This window comes from Myotis brandtii, unplaced genomic scaffold (genome assembly GCF_000412655.1).
Source record: "Myotis brandtii unplaced genomic scaffold, ASM41265v1 scaffold704, whole genome shotgun sequence".
NCBI lineage: Eukaryota > Metazoa > Chordata > Mammalia > Chiroptera > Vespertilionidae > Myotis > Myotis brandtii.
Genome location: NW_005370762.1, coordinates 1,255,134 through 1,267,835, shown reverse-complemented (window position 1 = coordinate 1,267,835; position 12,702 = coordinate 1,255,134). Strand labels below are relative to the sequence as shown.

At 46.2% G+C, this 12,702-nt stretch overlaps 1 protein-coding gene across 4 annotated transcripts in view; it reads right to left on the bottom strand.

The window, feature by feature from the left end:
• Window positions 1–12,702, bottom strand: part of KCTD21 (potassium channel tetramerization domain containing 21) — a 24,347-nt gene that overhangs the window by 4,592 nt on the left and 7,053 nt on the right. The window contains exon 1 of one of the 4 annotated variants that reach the window (XM_014530003.1): window positions 12,431–12,696. The exons of 1 other annotated variant lie outside the window; for it this stretch is intronic. In XM_014530003.1, coding sequence (XP_014385489.1) covers window positions 12,431–12,508 — 78 coding nt within the window. In that variant the 5' untranslated portion in view covers window positions 12,509–12,696. Of the gene's footprint in view, window positions 1–330; window positions 407–12,398; window positions 12,697–12,702 lie in introns of those variants that run through there. 2 more of the 4 variants (XM_014530005.1, XM_005882318.2) reach the window with 2 other exon arrangements.

Here is a 12,702-nt window from a genome sequence, read left to right as displayed (position 1 = left end):
TGAGTCCCTCACCTGTAGCAACTCCACCTGAGCCCACGCTCTATCAACCTGAAGTCTTACATTCTAAACCTCCTTAAGGTTTTAGAAAGCAGGGGGGTGTGCCGTCTCTGCTTCCAACATGACACTTTCCCAAGAGCCAGTCTATGGGACAGATTCAGCAGTCTTTCCCTGATGTGAGCGGCACAGAGAGGAATTGACTCCAGTACTGACCTTGAGAAGAGCCCAGGCTGGTGGGGGAGACTGAGACAAGAGGCAGTGAGGGTGCAGTGCCAGGGGAGATGTACCAGGCACTATGGGAGTAGGTTGTGAATGAGTCCTTGGCACACTTACTATCCAGATGGGAAAACAGCAGTCTGAGGAGGGACTTCTCCAACATCACTCGGCAGGGGTGGTGGGTAGGCCAGAGTACTTCTCATCACATGTCTGCCTTCTGAGGAGTCTGTGCCGAGACCCCCTTATTCTAGGGGATAGAGCCCACCACTCTGAGGATGGACAAGATGTTTGGCTGCCCTACCCTATTGTCTTTGGGGGGGGGGTGGCCCTCGTGATTGCATCTCTGTCTAGTGGGGCACTCTGATACAGCAGAAAGGCATTAACCATCTGGAGCAGTGGTTCTCAACCTTCCTAATGCCGCGACCCTTTAATATAGTTTCTCATGTTGTAGTGACCCCCAACCATAAAATTATTTTCGTTGCTACTTCATAACTGTAATTTTGCTACTGTTATGAATCGTAATGTAAATATCTGATATGCAGGATGTATTTTCATTGTTACAAATTGAACATAATTAAAGCATAGTGATTAATCACAAATGTAATTATATATGTGTTTTCCGATGGTCTTAGGTGACCCCTGTGAAAAGGTCGTTCGACCCCCAAAGGGGTCGCGACCCACAGGTTGAGAACCGCTGATCTGGAGTGTTGGAAGAGGAACAAGCTGATGATGAAGTTATAAAATCGTCAGCAGCAGCCTGAAGTAGATGGGCTGTGAGGCAGTGGGGAGTTCAGAGATGGGTGGGGTGAGGAAGGGACAGCTGCTGGGTGGAGACCTGCAGCTGGGGAAGGTGCTTGGTCTTGGGGCTGAGTCTGGCCAATTCTTTCCAGAGGGCTCAGGCAGGAGCCCTGGAATAGGCTACTCCCTTCCTCATTGCCTTTTCTTTCTAGGTAGTAATTTGTATATTCTAGTTTCCAGTCTCTCTTTGACTTAAGGCTCTGTGAAATGGCTCACCTGAGAGGCTAGGCTGTCTTTCCTGACAGTTCTGTGGGCCACAGACCACATACCTCTGTGCATTAGTGCTGAAGACCTCAGCACTGGGGGTGGAGGAGACAGGTAACTGACCCCTGTGAAAAGGTCGTTCGACCCCCAAAGGGGTCGCGACCCACAGGTTGAGAACCGCTGATCTGGAGTGTTGGAAGAGGAACAAGCTGATGATGAAGTTATAAAATCGTCAGCAGCAGCCTGAAGTAGATGGGCTGTGAGGCAGTGGGGAGTTCAGAGATGGGTGGGGTGAGGAAGGGACAGCTGCTGGGTGGAGACCTGCAGCTGGGGAAGGTGCTTGGTCTTGGGGCTGAGTCTGGCCAATTCTCTCCAGAAGGCTCAGGCAGGAGCCCTGGAATAGGCTACTCCCTTCCTCATTGCCTTTTCTTTCTAGGTAGTAATTTGTATTTTCAGTCTCTCTTGACTTAAGGCTCTGTGAAATGGCTCAGCTGAGAGGCTAGGCTGTCTTTCCTGACAGTTCTGTGGGCCACAGACCACATACCTCTGTGCATTAGTGCTGAAGACCTCAGCACTGTGGGTGGAGGAGACAGGTAACACAGTAGGGGCAGGGTCTGGTTGGAAGGCAGGTCTCCTAGGGTGCTCTCTGTGGTATTCTCTCCATGCCCATGAGTCACAGAACCCAGTCCTTCAAGCCCCTATTTTCTAGTGGCAGCGCCATGGTGTCCACCATCATAAAAGCTCAGGCCCCACTGTGAAAGACACAGTGACACAAGGGGCAGGAACTGGCACCTCTGGGGGGTGAGGAGCTTCATGAGTGTGGCAGAGTGTTTGTGGTCACATGGGGATGAGCTAATGTCACTGAGCCACATCCCAGTGTTTACCCAGCTGCCTCCTGGACATCTCCACTTGAATATACCACAGGCACCAGAAGCCTAACAGAATTCCTCTTTCCCCAAATCTGCTGTGAACTTTCTCGGCTACACAGCTGTCTGACCCTGGGAGGTAGTCCTGACTTCTCATCCCTAAAGTTTTCCTGACTATCTCCTTGAACCCATCCCTTTAGCTACTTCGAGAGCTCAGGCCTTATCCCCTCTCCCCGTACATCCTCACTTGGCTCTTTCTGCCCACTTTCCATTTTAGTCTGCAGACTGATCTTCCTGAAACACTACTGCCAGCCCAAATGACTTTGCTTTTTCACTCTCACCTCTAATCCTGTCCCTCCCCCTACTCTATGCGCTGTCATGCTAGGCACCACAGCACACACCTCAGACTGTCACCTGCCTTGCTTTTGCTCTCCTTACACCCCTCTTCTCCACTTTCTCTGCTGTCCACCTTTAAGGCCCTGCCTATAAGTCACTGCCTCTCTGTAAGGCTGTCCCCAAATCTCCAGCAGGTTAATAGCTCTTTCCTTGAGGCTTCAAGTTTCCCTGAACAGCCCTCTCCAGCACTGTCCACCATTCCATCATGTTATGCTCTGCTTTGCACATGGCCTATAAGTCACTGCCTCTCTGTAAGGCTGTCCCCAAATCTCCAGCAGGTTAATAGCTCTTTCCTGAGGCTTCAAGTTTCCTTGAACAGCCCTCTCAGCAATGTCCACCATTCCATCATGTTATGCTCTGCTTTGTACATGGCCCTCCTTCCTGGCTTTTTCAAGATGCAGATCACTGGACATCCATATGTGAAAAAAGGACCTTAACCCATACTTGCACCATACACAAACAACTCAAAATGGATAAGGAACCTAGGTGTAAAATCATCTTAAAACTATGAAACTCATAGGAGAAAATCTTTGTGATCTTTGGGTTAGGCAAAGATTTCTTAAATAGGACCCAAAGGTACAAACCATAAAAAAACTGGCAAGTTGGACTTTATCCAAATGAAAACCTCTTCAAAAGACACTGTTAAGAAAGTGAAAATAAGACAAAGACTGGGAAAAAATACTTATCTGATAAAGGATTGTTAACCAGAATATAAAAAGAACTCTCAAAACTCAATAAGAAGAAAACAGACAACCCAATTTTTAAAAAATGGGTTAAAAAAAAGCTGAACAAACACTTCAACAAAGAAGGTACACAGATGATAAATACATGAAAAGATGCTAACTTCATTGGTCATTAGGGACATGAAGATTAAAACCACAATTAGATACTGCTACATAACCATTAAAATGGCTCAAGTAAAGAATCTGACAATGCCTAATGCTGATGAGTACACAGAGCAACAGAAGCCCTAAGACATTACTGGTGAGAATGCAAAATGGCACAACTGCTGTGGGAAATAGTTTGGCATAGAGCTCTCATAATCCCACTCCTAGTTATTTATCCCAAAGAAATGAAAACATAGGTCCATGTAAAAACCTGTATATGAATGATTAAAGCAATTTTATTCATATTTGCCCAACCTGGGAACAACTAAGATGTAAATGGATAAACAAATTGTGAGACATCCATACACTAGAATATGACTCAGCAATACAAAGGAACTAGCTACAACACCTACCACAACATAGAAAAATCTCAAAAGCATTATGCCAAGTGAAAAAAGCCAGCCGCAAAAGGTTACACGGTGTGTGATTCTATTTATATAATACCCTGGGAAAGGCAACACTATAGAGACAGAAGTCAGATGAGTGATTTCTAGGGGCTGGGTTGGGGAGAAGAGTGGCTATGTAAAGGCAGTTACCAAATTCAAGCAAAGGAGATGGGATTCACATCCAAAGCTCTGTCTCCCCAAAAGTAAGCTTAGTCATTGCTTATGTACACCATTTGGTCAATTATATGTTGATTTCTTCTTTGCAGTTAGCTAAACTTTTTTACCCAATATAAATGATGCCTTCATAAACTTGAAAAAAATCAAGATTGTGATTGTGTCATGAAATCCATACAGTGGATTATGACCATTATATATGTATATTGTGAAACTTTTGTTTTAGTTGTGTGTGTGTGAACTGGATTGTGACATAAAGTATATCTGCATACTTTGGGTTGTGATAAAAATTGTTTTTGAAAACCACTGTCTAGTTCAGCGGTCGCCAACCTGTGGTCCGTGGACCACTGGTGGTCCGTGAGGTCCGAAAGGTTGGCGACCGCTGGTCTAGTTTGTGATCTCCTTGAGAGCAATGCCACGTCTTATATTCCCTGCCTAGCACACAGTAGGTGCTGTGTAGCATTATGGAGGGGAGGAGGATGCAGCAGGGAGGTCCTGAGAGGGGAGAAATGAAAATTTACTGAGGGTTTTACTACATCCAAGGCCTTTACACTTATCTGCCCTTTTAAATATATTTTTATTGATTTCAGAGAGGGAGAGGGAGATAGAAACATCAATGAGAATCATTGATCAGCTGCCTCCTGCACGCCCCTTACTGGGGATCGAGCCCGCAACCTGGGCATGTGCATGACCTCCTGGATCATATGTTGACGCTCAACCACTGAGCCACACCGGCCAGGCGTATAAGCCCTTTTAATTCTTACAGCAGTCCTACAATGTAAGCATCATTTTCCTTGTTGGCAGGTAGGAAACTGAGACTCCGAAAGACTGGTGACTTGCTAAGGAACACAAGTCTCTTCCCCCTGTACAGGCCACTAAGAGTGGTAATAGCAACAAGAGGCTATCATAGCTTTAACCAGTTTGAAAGTCCCTGCCTTTTTAAAATACTTCTCTGCAGCCCTGGCTGGTATGGCTCAGTTGGTGGGAGTATTGTCCCATATACTGAAGGGTCATGGGTTCAATTTCCGGTTGGGGTACCTGCCTAGGTTGCAGGTTCAATCCCTGGCCCTGGTCGGGGTGCATGTGGGAGGCAACAGATCAATGTTTCCTCTCTCACATCTCTCTCTCTCTTTCCCTTCCCCCTCTAAAAATCATTAAAAATGTCATTGGGTTCGAGTCCCACCTGGGGTGCCAAAAAAAAAAATGTCATTGGGTGAGGATTAAATAAACAAAAATAAATGCTGCAGGCAGCTTGCTTGGCAAGACAATAGTCACCACTTGCTGAATATACACCTCCTGTTTTTATAATGTGAGGGGCCTCACATAACACTTCGTAGCACTTAATTTATTTTTAATAAAAATATATATAAATGTACAGAGAATTATACTACTGTACTTAATGCTTTATATGCTTTCCCTCACTTGATGTCTCCACAAGCATCCTGTGAGACAGATACTATCACTTCCATTTTACAGATGAGGAAACTGAGACTCAGAAAGGTTCAGTCAATGGAGGAACTGGCATCTGAATCCAGGTCAGTGTGAGTCCAACTCCTCTGGTCAGTTCTCCATCCCACCACGGGGTCCCAGTGTGAGTGAGAGTGCACACTCCCTTATTCTGTCTAGGCCAGACTGGGGTAGGGTCCTTTGACAGCTAGTCCACTGCCAACCTGGGGCTCTGCCCACTTGCATCTTGAGGACATGGGGACAGGATCCCAGGATGGCCCAGAGCCCCTCCATAGCTGACATAGGGCAAGTCCACTGAGAGTAGCCCGTGGTCGGCAAACAGCGGCTCGCAAGCCACATGCGGCTCTTTGGCCCCTTGAGTGTGGCTCTTCCACAAAATACCACGTGTGGGCGTGCACGTACAGTGCGATTGAAACTTCGTGGCCCATGTGCAGAAGTCGGTATTTTGTGAAAGAGCCACACTCAAGGGGCCAAAGAGCCGCATGTGGCTCACGAGCCGCAGTTTGCCGAGCCACAGTTTGCCGAGCCACGGTTTGCCGAGCCGCAGTTTGCCGAGCCGCAGTTTGCTGACCACTGGCTAGTAGACCCTTCTATTGCAAACGCATCTCATGATGTGTAATGACAAAGGCACAAAACACGAAAAGCCAGGTTTTTAAAAGCCAGATTAGAAAAGATGTCTGGAAATGCAAACTGAACCAGGTAAAGAAATCCCACCACTGTGTCTGAATGAATAGTTTTCTTAAGCAGGAGACTTTCCAAATCTGCCTCTCAACTTGAAAAGAACCATGAAAAAGATCAGCCCCACCCCCTCTCTGAGAAGACCACTGGTGTTAAACCAGGAAATCATACCATGCTGATCATCAGACCATCTGACCTGGCAGGAAAGGCCAGGGGGCCGGGAACTTGGAGTTGAGGCTGGAATTCTCGCCATCCTGAGAGGGTCTGTGGCCCAAACGAGAGGGGGTTTAAGGCCCAGCCTGGTACCACATGAGGGCAATTCCAGTCTAGGGCCTAAAAATCACCTGGTTGCAACCTCTAATTGTGACACAGAAAATGAAATTCTTTAAGAGGAGATGTCCTATAAGGAAGGGCAGCCAAGACATTGCTCTAGAGAGGCCTATCATCAAAGAGAGTCAGCATTTTCTGAGCACCTAGGTCCCAGGCTATGTGAGACATTTCTCTTATTTCATTAAAACTATGTTCCAGGCCCGGGCCAGTTGTTCAGTGGTTAGAGGGTTGGCCTGCAGACAGAAGGGTCTCGGGTCTGATTCCGGTCAAGGGCACATAACTCATTTGCAGGCTCGATCCCCTGGTCGGGGTGCATGTGGGAACCAATCAGTCAGTGTGTCTCTCTCACATTGATGTTTCTGTCTGTCTTTCCCCTTCCTTTCCACTCTAAAAATCAATGAAAAAAAATATCCTCACGTGAGGATTAACGAAAATAAATAAATAAATAAATAAATAAATAAATAAATATCCATGGTCCCCACAGGCCGCATGAGGGAGACAGTTTATGCTTGGGGGTACTTATCATATACCATACCTGCATTAGATGCACTGTACATATGAACTCAAACCCCAAATGAGAAATAAATAAATAAATAAAAAAATATTCATGGTCCCCACAGGCCTCATGAGGGACACAGCTTATGCTTGGGGGTACTTATCATATACCATACCTGTATTAGATGCATTGTACATATGAACTCAAACCCCAAACGTGGAGAGTTTTATCTCTGTTTTACAAATGGGAGCCTGAAGCTCAGAGAAGTAACTTGCCCAGAGGGACAGAGCCTGGATTCAAGCCTAGGTCTGACGCAAAGTCTGTGCTCTGAATGACAATACACTCCTCTTTGGGCATTCAGCAGCCAAAGCCCTTGAAGTCTGTCACTTGTCCCCTTCCTACCTCTTACCTGGTGGTCTCAACTGGATTCTGACCTACATAAAGACCAGGGCAAAGAGAACATTAAAATACCACTCAGATGCTGTGTGGCAGGTCCTATTGTCATCCCATTTTTCCGGATTATAAAACTGGAGCAGAGTAGTGAAGACAGCTGCTTAAGATCACACAGCTAGAGGCAGCAGAGCTAGAATTCCAAGTGCTCCCTCAAGTAACACAGGCTACGACATTTTATTAAGAAGCCTATTTGAACAGAGATCTCTAATTCTTCTGAGAGTTGTTCTTCTAAAATTACTTAAAGCCGCTACGCTATCCTAATCCAAATACCATTAGTATTTTTTTTAAAGGGTTTAAAAAGGATTAAAATCTCAGTTTGGAAAAGCTGATGAATGATAACCTGAAAGAATATTTGAAAAAGAGTAGTTACATTAGTATAATACATTAAGTTGGATCATAAACCAATGCAAAGGAGAAGGAATTTGTAGTACATGTTGAAAAGACTGGTTAGCAATTAAAAAAAAAAAATCCTTACAACAACTCTAGGACCCTGCAGGACCTCTCCCTTCCTCTCTGAAAAAATCAATAAAAAATATTTAAAAAAAATAAAGTTACTTAGAGCCGCTACGCTATTCTAATCCAAATACCATTAGTATTTTTTTTTAAAAAAGGTTTAAAAAGGATTAAAATCTCAGTTTGGAAAAGTTGATGAGTGATAACCTGAAAGAGTATTTGAAAAAGAGTAGTTACGTTAGTATAATATATTAAATTGAATCATAAACCAATGCAAAGGAGAAGGAATTTTGTAGTACGTGTTGAAAAGACTGGTTAGCAATTAAAAAAAAAAATCCTTACAACAACTCTGGGACCCTGCAGGGCAGGTCACATTACCTCTATTTCACAAACTCAGAGAGGATGAATCCCTGGCCTGGTGTTCTGTGCATTCTTGACCTCTGAGTCATGGCCTCTGGAAGGATCTGGGTTTGGACACTGCTCAGAGGACCAGTCTTTTGGCGCAGCCTGGGGTGTGTCTTCTCTAATTTGGGTTTTGAGCTAGGGACCGAACCCAGCCACAGAGTTCCTAGCCGATGGCTTATACACTCATGGAGTCCTAAAAATGGCATGAACTCTTTTTGTACAATTTCTTACAATACTGCTCACTGAGCTTCCATAATGAAATTACTTTCCGGGCAATCTACTTTTTGAAAAAAATATATTTTATTTATTTCAAAGAGGGAGGGAGAGGGAGAGAGAGAGAGGAACATCAATGATGAGGGAGAATCATTGATTGGCTGCCTCCTGCTTGCCCCCAACTGGGGATCAAGCCTGCAACCTGGGCATGTGCCCTTGACCAGAATCGAACCTGGGACCCTTCACTCCCCAGGCCGATGCTCTATCCACTGAGCCAAACTGGCTAGGGCTGCAATCTACTCATTTTGCATAGTGAGGACCAGTAGTTGTGACTACAATGAATCTATTAAGTAATGATTTTCCATCCACCGATCCATCCATCATTTCTTAGCTATGCTCAAAGAGCCTAGAAATGATACCTCCAGTAATAATGAGTACAAGTGACCCTAGATCTTGGTTTCTAAATGTTATCTCCTACAAAAAACAATGATTTCAGGACTTAGATGCTCTATCCACTGAGCCAAACTGGGTAGGGCTGCAATCTACTCGTTTTTACATAGTGAGGACCAGTAGTTGTGACTACAATGAATCTATTAAGTAATGATTTTCTATCCACCGATCCAGCCATCATTTCTTAGCTATGCTCATAGAGCCTAGAAATGATACCCCAATAATAATGAGTACAAGTGACTCTAGATCTTGTTTTCTAAATGTTATCTCCTACAAAAAAACAATGATTTCAGGACTTTGACAGGAAAAGTTTAAGGTAAGCCTGGAACATCTCTTGCCAGATAGCAAAGAAGCAATCAAAGATTAATGTGGTCACGTCAAAAGAACACAGGAGAGGCAGTGACTGATGTTGGCCTGCATCTCCTAGGTGGCCCCAGAGATAGTGCACCCAGTAGGCAGCTTCAGACCACCTCAAAGCACCACTACCCAACCACCTCCACAAGCGACACACTCAAGGGGCAGTGTCAGTGAGCACCAGAGCGCCACTGAAGTAAGGCTTGTTCTGTGGCTGATCGATCCTCCCTGGTGGTTGGTGGTCACAGCCAGTCCTTGCAGCTAATTGGCCTGGGAGTAAATCCCTTCCACTGACATGCCAACAGAAATCAAGGCTCAACAAGAGGAGGGTGTACACAGATCACATGGGAGGAGGGGGCGCACCTCGAGTTCCCAGGAGGATGATTGGGGAGGTTGTGCCAATGGACCCTACAGAACACCTGCTACATCAGGCCACTGTACCAAGCCTGGGAGATGTAGCAGCTGTACCTGATACATAGAAACACACACGTGGGCTGCCAAAATGAGGAGACAAAGAAACATATCCCAAATGAAAGAATGGAACAAAAAGTTCTCCAAAAAAAGAGAACTAAACAAAATGGAGAATGGAACAAAAAGTTCTCCAAAAAAAGAGAACTAAACCAAATGGAGACAAGCAATCTACTAGTTGCAGAGTTGAGTTCAAAACACTGGTTATAAGGATGCTTAATGAACTAAGGACCAACTAACTGCCCATAGAAACCACAGCACTAGGCCTGCCTGCCTCTGCTGGGATCCAGGCTGTCCAGGCCTTGTTTCCCTGCCTCCTGAACCCAGAGTGTCTGCTACTACAGAAGGAAGGAAACTCCTGTCATGGCTCACGGACAGTGTTCACAAATGGAGGCCACTTGTGGGCCTCATGAATGTTGTGGATAGGCAGAAAGAACTGGAGGGGCTTTTGAGTGGGGGAAGGAAAGTGCATGGACTTTGACATCACCTGGGCCTGCGCTGGAATCAGGCTCTGCCACTTAACTAGGAACCTTTTGAGCTCGGTGTGTCAGCATTTTGAAAAACCCTAACTTAACTCTGGTGCCGTGTCACATATAGAAATTTTTTGATATTTGCAACCATAGTAAAACAAAGACTTATATTTTTGATACTTATTTTACATATTTAAATGCCATTTAAGAAAGAAAAATCAACCAAAAAAATGAGTTCGCGTGTCATAGGTTCGCCATCACTGGCCTAGGGCCTAGGCCACTTCCTGGGTAGATGATGTCACCATCATCATAAAAATAGCAGCAGTAATAATGATGGCTGACATTCATTGAGCAGTTACTACTGTGCTAAGCACTTTATGCATGCTGATTGCAGATGAAGTAGATACAGGTGCACCTCATTTTATTGCGCTTCACAGGTGTTGGTGTGTTTTACAAATAGAAGGCAAGACCCTCCAGGTGCGAAAAGATTATAGCTTGCTTTATTGCAATACTCGCTTTATTGCGGTAGTCTGGAACGGAACCTGCAACATCTCCAAGGGATGCCTGCACTGTTATTTTCCCTGCTTTCATGCCAGGCCCTCTCCTACCTCTGCAATTTGGCAGCTGCTATCCCCTCTGCTCGCTGTGAAGGCAAATCCCATTCATCTGCCAGGCTCCTCAGGAGGAAGTCATTCCTTCCTTCTCTGCATTTCCAGAGAGTATTATTCACACCCCTTGCCAACGCCCACTTAAGTAGATGGGTGCCTGCTACCCTGCTGGATCCCCTCTCTCTGTACCCCCAGAAGCAGGCTAGTAGAGGAAGGGGAAGAACTTTCTTCAGGTTTAGTCAGATCCATCTTCCTCACCCCAGATTGACTGTCATCTACCAATAGGGAGGTTTATCACCCTCTCTGGAATTTTAAAAACTTTTTATTTTGGAAACACTCTCTTGAATTTTCAATTTCTAAAGCCCAGGTGACCACCTAGAAGTAAATGCAAGAACTCCCACTGCGTAGGAGATGGAGAGAACATGGTTGGGTAAATTTCAAGGATGAAAATGCTCAGAGGAGTAATGTGTCTCCCAGGACCCGATGAGACTCCCCGACCTTACTCAGCCCACCAGGATAAAGACTGGCTCCCAGCCCTGGGGGCTGCCATCCGCTTTCTCCCTGGCCTCCCTACACCCAACACCTGTAGTTTTAGCTCTCTTTTGCCCAGCTCATATCTCTAAGAAGCCCTCGGGCTGCTCCATTATCCCCACAATCCACACTGTAGGAGGAAAAGTTATGACCTAAACTCAGGTAACACACATGGACCCAAGGGAGTGAGCTGCCCAGTAGCCCAGGGGATAGGGAAAGGTGGCTACAGCAGGAAGGCCACCTGCCCCGGCAACCTGACTTATTTGCACAGCAAAGTATTCTCTCACCTGTTACAAGCTCCCAACCACCACCACCATCCCCCATCCTGTCCCAGAATTTTCCTTCATCCTCTCAGCACCCTCAGGCTTCATTTTGCGATTTTCTTCAGGCGCAAGCACTCCATTTCAACCACTCTCTTCCTTGTGATAGGTTGTCCTGCTCTTAACAATTATAATTTATAAACAAGGGCGTTTAAGCCCATATCCTATTTCATCCTCACAATAGCATAGGAGGAGGGTTGCCTTACAGGTTGGCATTCAGAAGGGTGGAGGAAGCTGGTCCTGTCACACAACCTGCAAAAGGCAGGTCGTGAAACTTTTTTTTTTCTTCCCTACCACCCACTCCAGACTAAACCTCTGCCTCCCTAGAGGGCAGGTAAAAAAGCAGGGTCTTTGGATAAGGAGTCCTGGGTGGTTCTGGGCAAGTCACTTCATTTCTCTGAGCCTCATGTTCCTCCTGTAAATGGATATGGTGACGCCTTTACAAGGGGTGAGAGTTGAATAAGACCATGTATGTGACACACGGAGTTCAAGGGTTGGGCTCTTTATTTCTAGTCACAAGGAAAGGAAGGCGTTCTGCATCCACAGGTATGTGCCCACGTGGGCACTCACCCCCTTGCCCAAACTATAGCCTGTGACACTGGGCGTCCCAAGGCTGGGAGGCGTCCTTTGCATCTTTGTCTCCGCCCCTTCTTCCCCAAGGCTTTTCGGCCCATTTCACCCAATCCAACCCAGTTTTGCTTGCTTCATAGGCATTCTCAGCGCGCACTCCCCAGCCCTGGATTCCCCCTTTCCCACTTCACGCGTGTTCACGTCTCACCTAGAGACTCCGCCCCTCCTCGCTCCACCTACTAAACACTCCTCCCAACAGTCTCGATCCTCATTACCGCGGCTTTTCCTGCAATCGCCGTCCACTCCGGCGCCTTCCATCAGCTCCGCCCCCTCTCCTCGATAAGCGCCCCCTCCCCTGCAGCCACAGGAGTGACCATCCCCATCGCATAGCTGAGAATGGCGAGGCTATGCTGGGCTAGATGATTTCCGATGGTGGGACAGGTGCTCGGGGGGACCCGCGCCCCCTCACCGGCTATCCCTGAGCCCCGCGTCCCCAGTCGCGCCGCACCCAC